The sequence below is a fragment of the Piliocolobus tephrosceles genome, chromosome 11, assembly GCF_002776525.5.
Source record: "Piliocolobus tephrosceles isolate RC106 chromosome 11, ASM277652v3, whole genome shotgun sequence".
Lineage (NCBI taxonomy): Eukaryota > Metazoa > Chordata > Mammalia > Primates > Cercopithecidae > Piliocolobus > Piliocolobus tephrosceles.
The window spans coordinates 82,969,673-82,985,181 of NC_045444.1; the positions used below are offsets into that span (position 1 = coordinate 82,969,673).

A 15,509-nucleotide genomic window follows, 5' to 3' on the forward strand; every position below is an offset into this window, starting at 1 on the left:
ATTTTTTTCTCCAAAAGAAGAAGCCAGAGCCATAGTTCTCAAAATATTTCCATGGAACAAGATGACCTGAGTTAAAAGGCTGTTTAAGATGAATAATGGCAATTTGTTCCCAGCTTACAGAAAAAAAAAAAAAAAATTAAGTTAATGGAAAGAATTCTCTGAATTTTGCTGAAATCCTGCTACCATTTATCTGCTAGCAGACAAGAAAGAGAGAAAAGAGTAACATGATAACCTGTAAAGGATACTATGATTTCCATATATTCTGCTAATCAAACAATTTGGAAAATTATTAGTTTGAAGAGTTTACACTGTGAAATTACACTTCATTATAGAGAAGGTAAAACTTATAGCAGTACATAATTTAAGTTCTGGTGAGCTTAGATTATTCAATAAATTACACATTTCGATCTTATCAGAAAGCTAAAGTGGTTTTTTTAAAAAGCATGGTTCAAAACTGTTTAACATACTCAGGAGGCTGAGGTGGGAGAATCACTTGAGCCCAAGAATTTAAGTCCAGCCTGGGCAACATAGTAAGAACTTGTCTCTCAAAAAGAAAAAAAGTCTAATAAGATAGATCATGATGTTTATAACATATTGCAAAAAAATGTATAAAATAGTTTGTAAGAACTATTTCCCCTACATTTAAAAAATAAAAGAAGGCCGGGTGTAGTAGTTCACGCCTGTAATCCCAGCACTTTGGGAGGCCAAGACAGGTGGAACACCTGAGGTCAGGAGTTTGAAAACAGCCTGGCCAACATGGTGAAATCCCATCTCTATTAAAAACACTGGTGGTACACATACGCAGTCCCAGCTCCTCTGGAGGCTGAGGTGGGAGGATCACTTGAACCTGGGAGGCAGAGGCTGCAGTGAGCCGAGATCATGCCACTGCACTCCAGCCTGTGTGACACAGTGAGACTCCATCTTAAAAAAAAAAAAAGAAAAAAAAAAGATATATGTCAAACTTTAAACAGTGGAAAGAACTGGGGCAAGATTTATGGTTCTCTCACTTTTCATCTTCATTGCATTTTACAAATTAGTTGCAGCAGTCAAAGTAGTATGAGAAAAAGACAGATATTTCCATTTTGGAACTAATTAAAATTGATATAAGGTATATGTTTCTGTTTTCATCAAAGTAAAAAAATTACATTAAATCTATCATGGCTGTAAATGATATAGCAAAGTAAAAGCTTTCACTTAAATAATTTTTAGTTTAAAAATACATACTTGTTTAGTATCAGCATCAATAAGATCAAAGAATGCTCGAACTGTAGTCAACTGCAATTGTTTACACCTAAGGAACAAAGTAAGTGTTACAAATAAAACTTTCTTAAAACATACACTTTTGATCAAAATATACACAATTCTACTGTTTAGTGGAACATCTGAGTTTCCTTTGGTGCTCTAAACTCAAAAAATTATGTAACAAATCATTCTTATTAAGCACATATCTTAAATATGAAACCTATACAAATAAAGCAAATTAAATCTTCCTGGATGTTTGACAGAATTTTCAGGGTCCTTCTGTTTTCCCTAAATCCCCTCACCTAGCTAGCCATAGATGTACTATCTACCCCATCTTTATATGCCTGAAGTATGTCATTCTAGCAGATACTACTGCTTGCACAGCCAGAGAAAAGTCAAAAGAGAATCTCTAAGCTGAAACACAATGAGATAAATATATCAGGGTCTGCCTATTTCTTGACCCGTATGGATAAATTTAATTCCTACTTGGTTTTCCATGTGCTGCTCCCTAGTCACTGCTCCATTAACCAAATCTGAATATGGTGATTGGCCAGAAGCTCACAAAGTCCTACTAAAAGCACAGTTGATTTCACCCAACTAGGAAAAACTCAAAAACTTTGGTATTTGATGTTAGCTTCATTTGAGACTAATGCTTTTGGGTTTTTGGGAGATTGTTTTACATGTTGTCACGAGGACCTTTGTCAAACTGAAACAAGAACCAAGATTAGGGTTCCAAGCTTCTCAATTAATATTTCTTCCATAGTCTTATTTATGGATGAAGTTCTAAGAAAGTTAACAAACCAGGCCAGGCGCGGTGGTTCACCCCTGCAATCCCAGCACTTTGGGAGGTCAAGGTGGGTGGATCACCTGAGGTCAGGAGTTTGAGACCAGTCTGGCCAACATGGTGAAACCTCATCCCTACTAAAAATACAAAAATTAGGCAGGCGTGATGGTGCACGCCTGTAATCCCAGCTACTTGGGAGGCTGAGGCATGAGAATCACTTGAACCCGGGAGGCGAGAGGTTGCAGTGAGCTGAGATTGCACCACTGTCCTACAGCTTGGGCAGCAGAGTGAGACTCTGTCTCAAAAAAAAAAACAAAGTTAATAAGCCAATTAAATTATTGCATTGAGGAGAAAGAGGACCATGACACATTATCAAAATAAGTTATACAAGTATTAACTTACCACACAATGGAGAGGTGGTCTGTTGAGACCCAGGTCTTAGGCACTGCTGAACTCTAAAAGAAAAGAAAAAAATAATCAAACTTACGAAAAACACATTTGTTATTCTCTAAAAGGTTTGAAATTCTTACAAGCTAATATTTAGAAACACATAATATAGTCTCACTATACTGTGATGCCTAGACATTTTTAAATGATATTCTTATAAAAGGTGATCCAAATACATTAGAATTTTCCTCTATAAAACATAACTGTTTCTAAATATCACTCCTGGTTAGTCAAGTTTAATTACCTTTTAAAAATTATTAAAGCAACCACAGACTCTTTCCTAAAGTTTAATATCTGACCTTTTTTTTTTTTTTCTTTTTTTTTGAGATGGAGTTTCGTTCGTGTTGCCCAGGCTGGAGTGCAATGGCGTGATCTCGGCTCACAGCAACCTCCGCCTTCTGGGTTCAAGCGATTCTTCTCCCTCAGCCTCCGGAGTAGATGGGATTACAGGCATGCACCATCACACCCAGCTAATTTTGTATTTTTAGTAGAGACAGGGTTTCTCCATGTTGGTCAGGCTGGTCTTGAACTCCAGACCTCAGGTGATCCGCCTGCCTCAGCCTCCCAAAGTGCTGGGATTACAGGCGTGAGCCACCGCGCCCGGCAATGTCTGACTTTTTATTACTCTAATGAGAGACAAGTTTAAGATTCTTTAATAAATCACAGTTAATGCATAAGTTACAAAAGACATTTTAGTAATTTTAATTTTGACTAAACTACCACTTGATAGATTCTAAGATGTTATTTCTTCATCGGTGGTGTACCTAAGAAATACCTAGACCTAAGGAGATTTTTCAAACCAAATATGCCTGATCACAACTCCAAAACTACCAAATCTGACTTTCCCAAGTGGGGTCCAGGCTTATATATTTTGGAAAAAAAAAAATCCCTAGCTGAGTAGGATGTATACCACTAGTAAAAGATAGACACAAGGACAAAAGGCTTCTAAAAAATTAAGTATTTGCAGAAGGCTTCCTAACAATGGCACAGCACTCCTTTTCACACCAGATAATGATCTCTCTGTGAATAGCATCTTACACACAATAGGGGCTCATTAAGTAAATCTGATTTTATTTTTCATAGCATCTCTTTATGTACCATCAAAGAGACAAGGAGCTGCCATCACCAGAAGTGTCAAAACAAAATGAAAAGAGTAGACTAACAGCATAGATGCCAGAAAATTTACAGAGGCCTAAAATGTCTCTTTAATAAATGAACTGAAAAAATAGATATGTATAACTTCTAAGGAATCACTATCGCCCTTGAACTCTATAAAGTATCTTTATCTATAATGTATCTTTGGGTTCCAAGTTCTGAAGTGGGAGGAATCTACAGCTTACTTGATGAACTTGTAAGTACTTGACATATTTAGAAATTACGGCTGATAGTTTACTAAAAAAAAATTAGACAACCAGAGTTCACTGTCGTTCTTAAATTACATTAATGGTCAGTAGAGTAAGAACTCTTAGTAGACAGCATTTACCATTACCAAGAATATAAAGCTGGTTTACTTTCATTCAGTTTAATTAATGCATGTGTGCTAGAGTTGAAAAAGGAAAGGCAACACAAATTAAAAAATCAGTTGCTCATGATTGTTGTGTTGAAAACTGCTAAATGTCTACCAAAACCCATTCTTTTTTTCTTGCACACTTGGCTAGACTACAGCTCTTAGCCTGTCTTGCTTTAATATGTGACCGAGGCCGGGCGTGGTAGCTCACGCCTGTAATCCCAACACTTTGGGAGGCCAAGGCAGGCAGATCATTTGAGGTCAGGAGTTTAAGACCAGCCTGACTAACATGGTGAAACCCCATCTCTACTAAAAAATTTTCAAAAAATTAGCTGGGCATGGTGGCGTGTGCCTCTAATCCCAGCTACTCAGGAGGCTGAGGCAGAAGAATCGCTTGAACCCTGGAGGTGGAGGTTGCAGTGAGCGGAGATTGTGCCATTGCACTCCAGCCTGGGCAACGAGAGTGAAACTGCATCTCAAAAAAAAAAAAAAAAAAAAAAAAAGGACTGAGTTTTTTCTAATCGTATGTGAGCAGGAGTGATGTGTGCCATTTGTAGGTCTGACATTTGCCTCGTGTTCTTTCTTCCTTCTTGTGGTTGAAGATGACTGCAGCAACCCTGAAAGTAAAGCATTCAACGTGGAATGCCTACTCTCAGCCTGAGTTCCTGAATGGAACCTCTTGGAAAACCACACCAACCTAAATATCCACCCAGGGCAGTTACGTGAGTAAAACATCAACTTCTATTGTGCTTAAGTGTCATTACCTGTGTGGGACTATATTACAGCAGTTTAGTCAACCCTCTTAATACAATTATGGTCTCTAACTTAAACCCAGTGAAACCCCGTCTCTACTAAAAAATACAAAAAACTAGCCGGGTGAGGTGGTGGGCGCCTGTAGTCCCAGCTACTCAGGAGGCTGAGGCAGGAGAATGAAAAAAAAAAAAAAAAGATTTTTCCAGTCCTAATGGATGTAAACATCATTTAACTATTCTTGAGATAATCATTCAAAAATTGTTACTTGTTAATAATTTTTTAAAGTGAATATACATGTAGATATATGAAAGACTGGAATATCTGGAGGCTAAAAATTAAATCTTAGGTTATACTCTTCATCAGAGATACAGAAATCAGACATAACAAGCTCCCTTGAAAGCAACACATTATCAAATGGATTAGAAAAAAATAGGGAAATACACACACACCCATGCCTACACACATACAAAAAAAAGATTAAAGTTCTTTAAAAGATAAGCTTTAGGATGTGGTATCAATACAGCATCATGCTCCATACAAGGTCCAGGAAATAAGTTACATCAAATTTCATATGACTAAATCATCTGTGTTTACAAGGAGTTGACATTTAGTCTTTTGAGGACTTCCAACAAATATCTGACCAAAATATTCAACACCAAATAGCAACATTCATACCTCTAACAATGAGGTTTGACAGATTTACTAATTTAGTTCCAAAGCTATTCTGGCTACATCCCAGTTCCTCTAGTTATATGAAAATGGTGGGTAATAGCAGAAGAGCTTAATAATTTTTGTCTATGTATGGCAAGCATTCAGTAAATAACCTATTTAATGAATGAACAGTAATCTAAAATAGGATAATAGGAGGTGAGATAAACAAAGGAGTATCTATGAAGAGCTACAACTATGAAACAGTGACTTTCTAATGTTATCTCCTAAAAAGCAAAAGTAACAGGCAGACTACATTCTATGCATTTTCTCTTTAGGAAGTAAGTTATATTTGGAGATGATGTATATACCGAGTTAAGAAGCTAAGACCTTAACTGAAGACTTCAAGATTAAATATACATGAAAGAAGTCCTAAAAGGAAACTTGACTCACTTTACATAGATTATGTATCCCAGTTAAAGACCAAATACTTGATGTCCTAGCAGGGAAGAATAAGTAGCAAATTAATTAATCAGGGTTCTACTTATACTATTTATACTGTCAAAGCTAATCATGTTGTTAAAAAATAGGTAAACTTTCATTCAGGAGTATGTGATATGTTTGATATTCCACTATGATTATATCTAGTACAACACTCAGATATAACTGGATTCCCCTGCATTCCAGTCCACACATTCTTATATTTACAACTCTAATCAATGAACAGGCTCTTATTTTGGACAAGAAACCATTACTCCTCATAAATAAGGGTCATTTTCATCAAGTTTCTAAGATCCTGTGTACTTACTTTTTTTTGTTTGTTTTTGAGTCAGAGGCTTGTTCTGTCATCCAGGCTGAGGGGAAGTGATAAAATCACAGCTCACTATAACCTTGAACTCTTGGACTCAAGTGATTCTCCTGCCTCAACCTCCTGAGTAGCTCGGACTATAGGTACTTACCACCATGCCTAAATTAGCCTGGATAATTTTAAATTTTTTTTTTTGTATTTTGTAGAGATGGAGGTCTCCCTATGTTGCCTAGGCTGATCTTGAACTCCTGGCCTCAAGCAGTCCTCCTGCCTTGGCCTCACAAAGCACTAGAATTATAGGCATAAGCCATGGTTCCTGGCCATCCTTTTTACTCCCTATAGACATATGCATCCACAACTCTGCCCTCCCAACACATTCATATTCATTCATTCATTCATATTCCCTCTTTCTCTCTTTCCCTCTCTCTCTCACACACATGCATGCACATACAGCACTCCAACACCACTAACTCAGCAGTCATTACCACGCAGCTATACATTATTTCTTCTTTCATGCTCTACTGGGTCTATTACATTACTATTTCAGTAGAATCTTAAAAAAAAATTACCACAACAGATAAGGCACTGGTATGATGGCTTAATTTTGGTAGAAAAGTCAATCCTGAACGAACTTGGTAATCCCGGAATCCTCCAGCTACAGAAAGTGTGGTTAAATTTATGTGTCGAGCATTTAGAATCCAATAGTTGTTTACAGTCGTATAAAAATCTGGTAGGGAATAAAAAAAGAGACATTAAAAATAGTAGCTATTTCCTGAAAGAATAAGATATCTATACAGTAATATTAATATGTAACTGAATTTTTGCTTAAGTCATTTCATCTATAAACAGTGTGTTATTCACATTTCCCTACTTTCAGTAAAATCAGTATCTTTACACATATTCCTACTTCCCCATTAAATAAAATTATAAATACTAAGAGTTACTAAAGGTATCAATTTAAAAAACCACAAATTTTACCAGTTTTGTATCCATAAGCAAACACGTTTCTACATTCCACAAGGATGATGCTTATTCATGAGTCACACAGTATAGCAAAAAGAGAAAAACCTAATATTCTTCCAAAGGTAAGAATTTACATTATCTTACAAATTGTTGTATCATTTACAATATACATTAAATGTATACATTACAAACTGTATACATCACATATGTGCAGTATTTTATATATCAATTACCCTCAATAAAGTGGTTAAAAAAAAGAGCTGTAGACCCCTCCCTATGATGGCAGTGTCCCAGCTTAAAAAGCCTTAGCTTGGGAGGCCGAGGAAGGTGGATCATGAGGTCAGGAGTTTGAGACCAGCCTGGCCAATATGGTAAAACCCAATCTCTACTAAAAATACAAAAACTAGCTGGGCATGGTGGTGTGCACCTGTAATCCCAGTTACTCAGGAGGCTGAGGCAGAAGAATCACTTGAACTCGGGAGGCAGAGGTTGCAGTGAGCCGAGATTGGGCAACAGAGCGAGACTCTGTCTCAAAGAAAAAAAAAAGGCTTAGCAAATCTCTTCTATGGCCAACCACCACCACACAAGCACTATTTAAATTCTTACAATCTATCAGGACAATACCATTGACGTTAGTCTTAAGGCTATGCTACTGCAGAAAACCTCAGGTTAGGGTTCAACCCATTTATTGTAACAAGTAGTTCAAAGGGAAGAACCTGCAGACAATTTTTCACTTTGTCTATTGAAGGTGAAAAAGGCCTAGTGTCAAAGATTAAATTGAGGCTAGAGCAGGGGATATTTCTCAATTCTTTTTCTGGTTATCAAAACTTAATGCATTTTTATCCTGGCATTTGATCCCACTCAGGGCTTCAAACATTGGGTACAGCAAGCTGCCCCTATTAAAGATCTCAGCAGTACTTACTTAGATTACCACCTAGCAGACTGACTCTTAACATCTGGAGAGCCTGGGATGTAAGTACCAGTGGGGCCCACATGCCATACGTCTAGATAGTTTAAAAAGTCAAAAATCCAGCTAATAACCTGTTAAATCAAATATATTTTTTCTGCCTATCTTGAAAAATACATCATTGAAATGACCTGCAAGGCCAGGTTCAAATTAAGAATTCTCAGACACCTCAGAGTTAGCCACTGGATGGTGGCAGCATGGGAAGAGCAGATCTCCAGTCTCTTACTGTGCTTCACTTCCCATCCCAGTTGGATCCCGCATGACAAGGGCCTCATGTGCACATGCAAGCTCTGTCTGTACTTTCTGCAGAGCTATGCCTTGGCTACAACTCAAGCTTAGGATTCTACATACCTGCCCTCAGGAGAACAAAGAAAATAAAGAGACCCACACAGGTCTTGGAAGCAGGCTTAGGGCACATAGACAAGAAAAGTCTGGAGGCAGCCGGGCATGGTGGTTCACGCCTGGAATTGCAGCACTTTGGGAGGCCGAGGCGGGCGGATCATGAGGTTAAGAAATCGAGACCATCCTGGCCAACATGGTGAAACCCTGTCTCTACTAAAAATACAAAAATTAGCTGGGCATGGTAGCACGTGCCTGTAGTCCCAGCTACTCGGGAGGCTAAAGCAGGAGAATCGCTTGAATCCAGGAGGTGGAGGTTGCAGTGAGCCGAGATTGCACCACCGCACTCCAGCCTGGCAACAGAGTGAGACTCTGTCTCAAAAAAAAAAAAAAGAAAGAAAAGAAAAGAAAAAGAAAAGTTTGGAGGCTTGGTTAGCTAGATCCCAGTGCAGAAGTAAAGACACAGCCTCTACGTGGGGAGGCTACTTAGCCTTCATACTTCTCACCCTCTAGGAAAGGGTAAGGGTAGAGCAGCAGGAGCCTCCAAAGTGCAGAGCCCAGTGCAGGGCCTCCTTCCTCCTGCTGAAAGGCAGTATTTTCAACAAGTATAAGCAGGGAATCTACTTCTGAGGTCATATGGATCTCTGTCTCTCAAAACCTTAAAATTTTCATTCTAATTTTGACTTAGTAAAATAAAAAGAATAAATATAGAATAAGGAGGAAAGACTTGCTAATCACAGGAAAGGTACAGGATTCTTGACCCTAAGAATCACTTTCAGCCTGAGCCTTATAGAGACAGAACAGTGCCACCCTCCAAAGCAATAAAACCTATTGAGGGTGTATTCCTCAAATAATTTTTAAAATATATTTAAGTCATTCTAATTTAATCTATGTGGGTCATCTACATATACCACACAGAATGCAATAATATAAAGAGTTCTCAATTACGGTGACAAGTACTATGACTTTTAGCCTTTAATTTTTTTCCTAAACCTAAGGTCATTTAAGATTATTAGACTACAACAAATTTAAACAACTTCATTATTAAAATTAAGATGTTCTTTATTAAAAGACTTCTACAGGCAAAGTTTTAAATGTACCAACAGAAAAACTGGGCCTCATAATAATCACTGTTGCACCAGATACTTAATAGCAAATAAATTATTCTTTGGCAATGCTGTTATGTTAAGAAGGGCACTTTAGAAAAACTACTTTGGTTTGGAGTCACCGGGAAACATTTCTCACTTAACTACAAACAAATTTTTCATCAAAATTAAGATAACGCAAAATTTTATAGGTAAGAAGCTATATACATTTACTAACCAGGAAGAATTCTTTCTAAAGATTTTCTTCTACTCATATAATATTCCTATAAGCAGTGAGGATAATCTCTGGCTTTTTTTAACAAAAATCTGAGATAACAGACATTCAATTCTTATTCTGTGACATTATCACTATTTGATTAGATGATGTCAATCACAAACTCCTACATTTCATTCAAAATTCCTGCAAGATTATAGTATTATCTATGGCTTTATTTCCTATGTTAATATACTTCAATTAACAGGCAGTACAGCATGCAAAGTTAAGAGCACAAGCCCAGAAGCAAGTTTACCAGGGTCAAATATTGGTTTCACTAGTTTCTTGCCACATGACTCTGGGAAAGAACATTATCTTGGCCTTTTTCTATCCATAAACATGAGGATAATAATGGTACCTACCTCACGGGACTGCAGTGAGGATTAAGTGTGGTAATACTTAATCACGTGAAGTCTTTAAAACTCATAACATAATAAGAGCTCAATAAATATTAGGAATTATACCTTATTATATAAAGTGTTAGCATACCTTTGTACTTAAAAACTAGACATTGCTACTATTTTACTTAAATATAAGCTTATTTTGGATAGAGTCCTAAAACAGTTAACAAAGCATAGGAAGCTTAAACACATCTTAAGAGACAGGGTACCATCCTCAAAAATCACTAAACTGGCCAGGCATGGTGGCTTATGCCTGTAATTCCAGCACTTTGGGAGGCTGAGACAGGCAGATCACTTGAGGTCAGCAGTTTGAGACCAGTCTGGGCAATATGGCAAAAACCTGTCTCTACTAAAAATATAAAAATTAGTGGGGCTGGTGGCACACACCTGTAATCCCAGCTACTTGGAAGGCTGAAGCATGAGAATCACTTGAACCTGGGAGGCGGAGGTTGCAGTGAGCCGAGACTGCACCACTGCACTCCATCCAGCCTGGGAGAAAGAGCAAGACCCTCCCTGTCTTTAAAAAAAAAAAAAAAAACCTAAACGGAAGCCCTAGTGCCTAAGAATTATAAAACACATGTCAATCATGTTAAGATGCTATGGACAGACAAAACTTAACAGTAGCTTCAATTACAAGCCTAAGTTCCAAGATATAAAGAGACACACACTCAGAATTGGAGGTGCAGATTTGCAACCGAGTTGCTTCATCTATATGCTACAGATGGATAAATCTGTAGCATACTCTAAGGGGAATAGCCCTAGAGATTTATTTATTTAATCTTAAGCAACAATGGGGAGGTCGGTTAATGTTTACCTAACAGTACTCACCTGTAATGAAACGATCTAATGGCATCACAGGAGCAACATGAGGTGTGGCTTGTGTAATAAGAAGATTTATCAGATCGTGCTTAAAATTTTTCAGTGTAAGCAATGCTCTTGCAACAAGGCCACCCATAGAATGACCAATTATTGCCACACTTTTTGGAGCAAATTCTTGACCCTATTAAAATAAATCATCATGTCATAATTAATACTTTTTTAAGTATTTAAAAAATACTAAATATTTCTCTCTGCATATGAGCAATTTTATAGGAAAAAGAAAATCAAACTATTTATATAACCTCCCACCATAAGGTACAGAAGTACATTTTCATATAGTTTTAATTAGTGTATACATACTATTTTGTATTCTGCCAAACGTTTTTAACAGGTATATCTTGGTTTTCTGGGCCAACAGGAACAGTTGATCTAGCAAATCATGTTTATACTGGTTGTTACACTACATGTAATCTGAGGCATAATTATATTTCGTATGTACAAAATTATTAGGTTTTATAAGACATAAGAAATCAGATAATTTGTTTGAAACTGAAAATATCACCCAAAAAAGGCCAAGATGATTACAGTTGTGACAGCAATATACTACCTTATCATGTTATCTTTTATCTCATCAAATTATTTCTCTATTGTGCATTTTGGTTTAAAAATGAAGCAGCATTCCAAACATTTATTCACTGACAATTACAATATTTTATTTTTTAGATAAGTGCTTTTCAAAAAATCTTTTATTTTCAACAATCTCCTCAGTCTCATTACCAGACTTTTGCTCATCACCCCCAACACGGATCCTTCCTATGTACCATCTCTTCTCAATGAGTAGACTGAATCTTGTGCAGAAGAGTTAACATAGGAGGCCTGAGACTACTGTCCTTGGCATGGGCTGGATACAAGGTTGGCTCTTGGCTGGAATCTGGAACCTTATATTTGGGGGAGATTCCCACCATTCCATAATTGATAAGCGTGTCTAAAATGTTTGTGCAAACAACACGTTTTATGCTGAACACCTGCTGTCCTCCAGGCTGGAATTTTGGTATGTGCTAGGCAGAGGGTATCTATGTGATAAGTCCCCAGTAAAAACCCTGGGCACTGAGTCTCTAATGAGCTTCCCTTGTGGACACTATTTCAGCCATGTCATAATATGCTGATATAGGAATTAAGTGGACCCTTGGTGATCTCCAATACAGACCTGATCTTAGCGAAAGCCATCCCCTACAACTGTGCTCTGAAACCTATCCCTTTTGACCTTCTCAAGTACATCACTCTAGCAATCCTTCTCATTTTCTTCTTGCATTATTGCCTTTCCCTATCTACTAGATCATTTTCATTAGTGTATAAATATACTGGTATTCTCTCTTAAAAATAAAAATAACTCCCTTTTAATTCTCCCTTTCCCCTTAGTGACTACTTTACATTTCTTTACAGCAAAACTCTAAAAACAAGTTGCAGGCCAGGCGCGGTGGCTCACGCCTATAATTCCAGCACTTTAGGAGGCCAAGGTAGGTGGATCACTTCAGGTCAGGAGTTTGAGACCAGCCTGGCGAACATGGCAAAACCTGGTCTTTACTAAAAATACAAAAATTAGCTGGGCGTGGTGGCACGCGCCTGTAGTCCCAGTTACTCAGGAGGCTAAGGCAGGAGAATCACTTGAGCCCAGAAGGCAGAGGTTGCAGTGAGCTGAGATCACGCCACTGTACTCCAGCCTGGTGACAGAGTGAGACCCTGTCTCAAAACAAACAAACACAAATCTCCAATTTCTCAACTTCCATACACTCTTGAATTCATTTCAATCAGACTTTCACCCCAACATGCCACCAAAACTGCTCTTGCTAAATCACCAAGGAATCCAATGGTCAATTCTTAATTCTTTTTCTTTCTGAAGACAGGGTCTCACTCTGTCACCCAGGCTGGAGCGCAGTGGCACAATTCATGGCTCACTGCCACCCCAATCTCCTAGGCTCCAAGTAGATCCTCCTACCTCAGCCTCCCAAGTAGCTGAGACTGCAAGTGTGCACCACCACGTCCAGCTAATACATTATATTTTCTTTTTTTGTAGACACAGGGTCTCACTATGTTGCTTAGGCTACAATGGTCAGTTCTTAATCCTCATCTTATTTGACCTATCAATAACATTTGACACAGTTGATCACTTCTTCCTTCTTTGAAATATTTAAGTTAGTTTCTTTGACAACAAACTCTCCTAGTTCTCCCTTTGCCTCACTGGCTCCTCCTTTTTAGTTTGTTTCTGGTTCCTTCTCATCTCTCCTCATTTCTTAAAACTGAAGTGACTCAGGCCTCACCCCTTAGATCACTTCTCTTTCATAGCTTTGTTGAAACCATCGGTGATCTCTTCCAGTCTAGTGGCTTTAAGTGTATCTACACACTGTCAACCTCTCAGTAATTATCTCGAGACTGTACTCCTTCTCTTGAACTCTAGCCTTGAACTCCACCTGTACAGTAGCATACATGGAATGCCTAATGTGCATCTCAAACTGAATCTGTCTAAAACTAAACTCTTCATCTCCTCCATATCTGTTCCTCCTATACTCTTCCCTACCTCAGTTAATGGCAGTTCAATCTTTCCAGTTTAGCCAAAAAACTTGGGGTCATCCTTAACTCTTCTTTTCCTCTCACTTTGCCCTTCCATATCTGATCTGCCAGCAAATTGCACTACCTCAACCTTTAAGATTTACACTGATTTGACAGTTTCTCATCACTTCAACTGCCACCACCTTGATTTAAACCACCACTATGTCTTGAACACACCCCACCACTTCCTCCTTAGCATGCCACTGTTTTATAGCTACTTCCCCTGTGCAGCATGGCATTCAAAGATTGAAAAACACACATTTTTAGAGCCCCTTTCTTTGCCCCACTGTCTTCTTTCTCATACTGCTTCAGCAGCCCCCAATTCCAATTCTCTGCTTTCTTTAGCTAAGTGATATCAATGTGCTCTGCTTGATCTCCCCCTACTTGCCCCATGGTCTGGAAAATGCTTTCCGGCAGAAATTCAGAGCAATCATGGAGCTCACTTCTTCCAGGGATCATAGTGCTTTGCCGCTCAATTGTCCAACATCTCAAAACAGGTGCTTCAGATATCTTGACCAGTTTTAAAGTTGTTTACATATGCAGGTGGTCTACCCTAGTACCAGTTACTTAGTCATAGCTAAAGGTAGAAATATATACCAACGGTTTTTAGGTAATGCATTCCACTCATAATTTATATATAAAGTTTTAAAAGGTTTTTATTCCTGAATTCACCATAAGAAATGTTTCTTATAAATTTAAACTTCAAAACCATTATGGAGGGCAAGACAACAGACTCAAACAAAAAAATTTTTGTGCCTTCTCTGCTTCAACTTCCATATAAACAAATACATTATTTAAAATATACTGAATCCCTCTTTAAAAAGGTGCTGATAGGCTGCACCACTATTGATTTGCATACTTATCTCTTACCTTATAGAGTTTGAGAATTGTTTTAATACATTCATGTACAAACTTGGTCTGCTTCTGAAGACTTCCACCATACAGAGCCACCAGTTCTTCATTGAAGTTTACACTAAAGAAGTCAAAGTGGTACTTGAAGTCAATGTCCTCTGCTTTTCTAAGTGCAATGGAGCCAATAGAACGAACTGCAGAGGAAAAGAGTGAAGTGCACATCAAACAATATTCACAGGTTTCATCCATTCTTTCTTCAGAATTTCTTAGTAAATAACCTTCTCCTGCATCACGAATATAAACCACCTATTTCAGGATGAAATTCATTAATAGTACCAATTTAGAACAAACTAATCTAGCAACTGTATGCCTTGAATGCAGTAAGTATGACCTAAATATTTTTAAAATTAAATAAAAAAAAGCAAACAGATCACTCATTCTCTACCTTCTTTTCCTTTGGTAGGAGCAACAATAGCTAAAAAGGCAGGATTCTTTGAAGAATAAGACATATGAATTTTGCCACACTTACTGAGGATTTTAAGAATGACAAGGTTCCTACAAGAAATATCCATTCATCACTTGGTTTAGATATTCATGGTTCATTTGTCTTTTTCTCCTACACAGGACATCCAATCCATCTGTAAGTGCTTCCATGACACAGCTTCCAAATCTATCCCCAGTTGAAATTTCTCACCATTCCCACCACTATTGTCCTAATCCAAACACCACTATCTCTTATCTGAACTACTCTAACAGTTTCTTTACTGGTCTCCCTGCTTCCACTCTTTTTGTTCTTGTTGCTGTTTTGTAAATCTTTTTAAAATATATATTATAAATTGCCTATATTAGGTGGCACAAAAATTGTAGCATATGGTTTAGCAAACAAAATACCTGTCTGCCATTTCATTTTGTAAAAACATATACTACGGATACATTATAATCCACATATTATACAACTCACTATATAAAACTGTAAAATTCAACGGTTTTTAGTATATTTGCCATCTCTGGTA

At 37.7% G+C, this 15,509-nt stretch overlaps 1 protein-coding gene across 2 annotated transcripts in view; it reads right to left on the reverse strand.

Annotated features, from left to right (window-relative positions):
- Window positions 1-15,509, reverse strand: part of PGAP1 (post-GPI attachment to proteins inositol deacylase 1) — an 83,238-nt gene that overhangs the window by 58,431 nt on the left and 9,298 nt on the right. For both annotated transcript variants that reach the window (XM_031936500.1, XM_023217979.2), the window contains exons 3-7: window positions 14,515-14,690; window positions 11,047-11,218; window positions 6,759-6,916; window positions 2,429-2,481; window positions 1,225-1,291 (exon numbers count right to left, since the gene is read on the reverse strand). In XM_031936500.1, coding sequence (XP_031792360.1) covers window positions 1,225-1,291; window positions 2,429-2,481; window positions 6,759-6,916; window positions 11,047-11,218; window positions 14,515-14,690 — 626 coding nt within the window. The remainder of the gene's footprint in view (window positions 1-1,224; window positions 1,292-2,428; window positions 2,482-6,758; window positions 6,917-11,046; window positions 11,219-14,514; window positions 14,691-15,509) is intronic.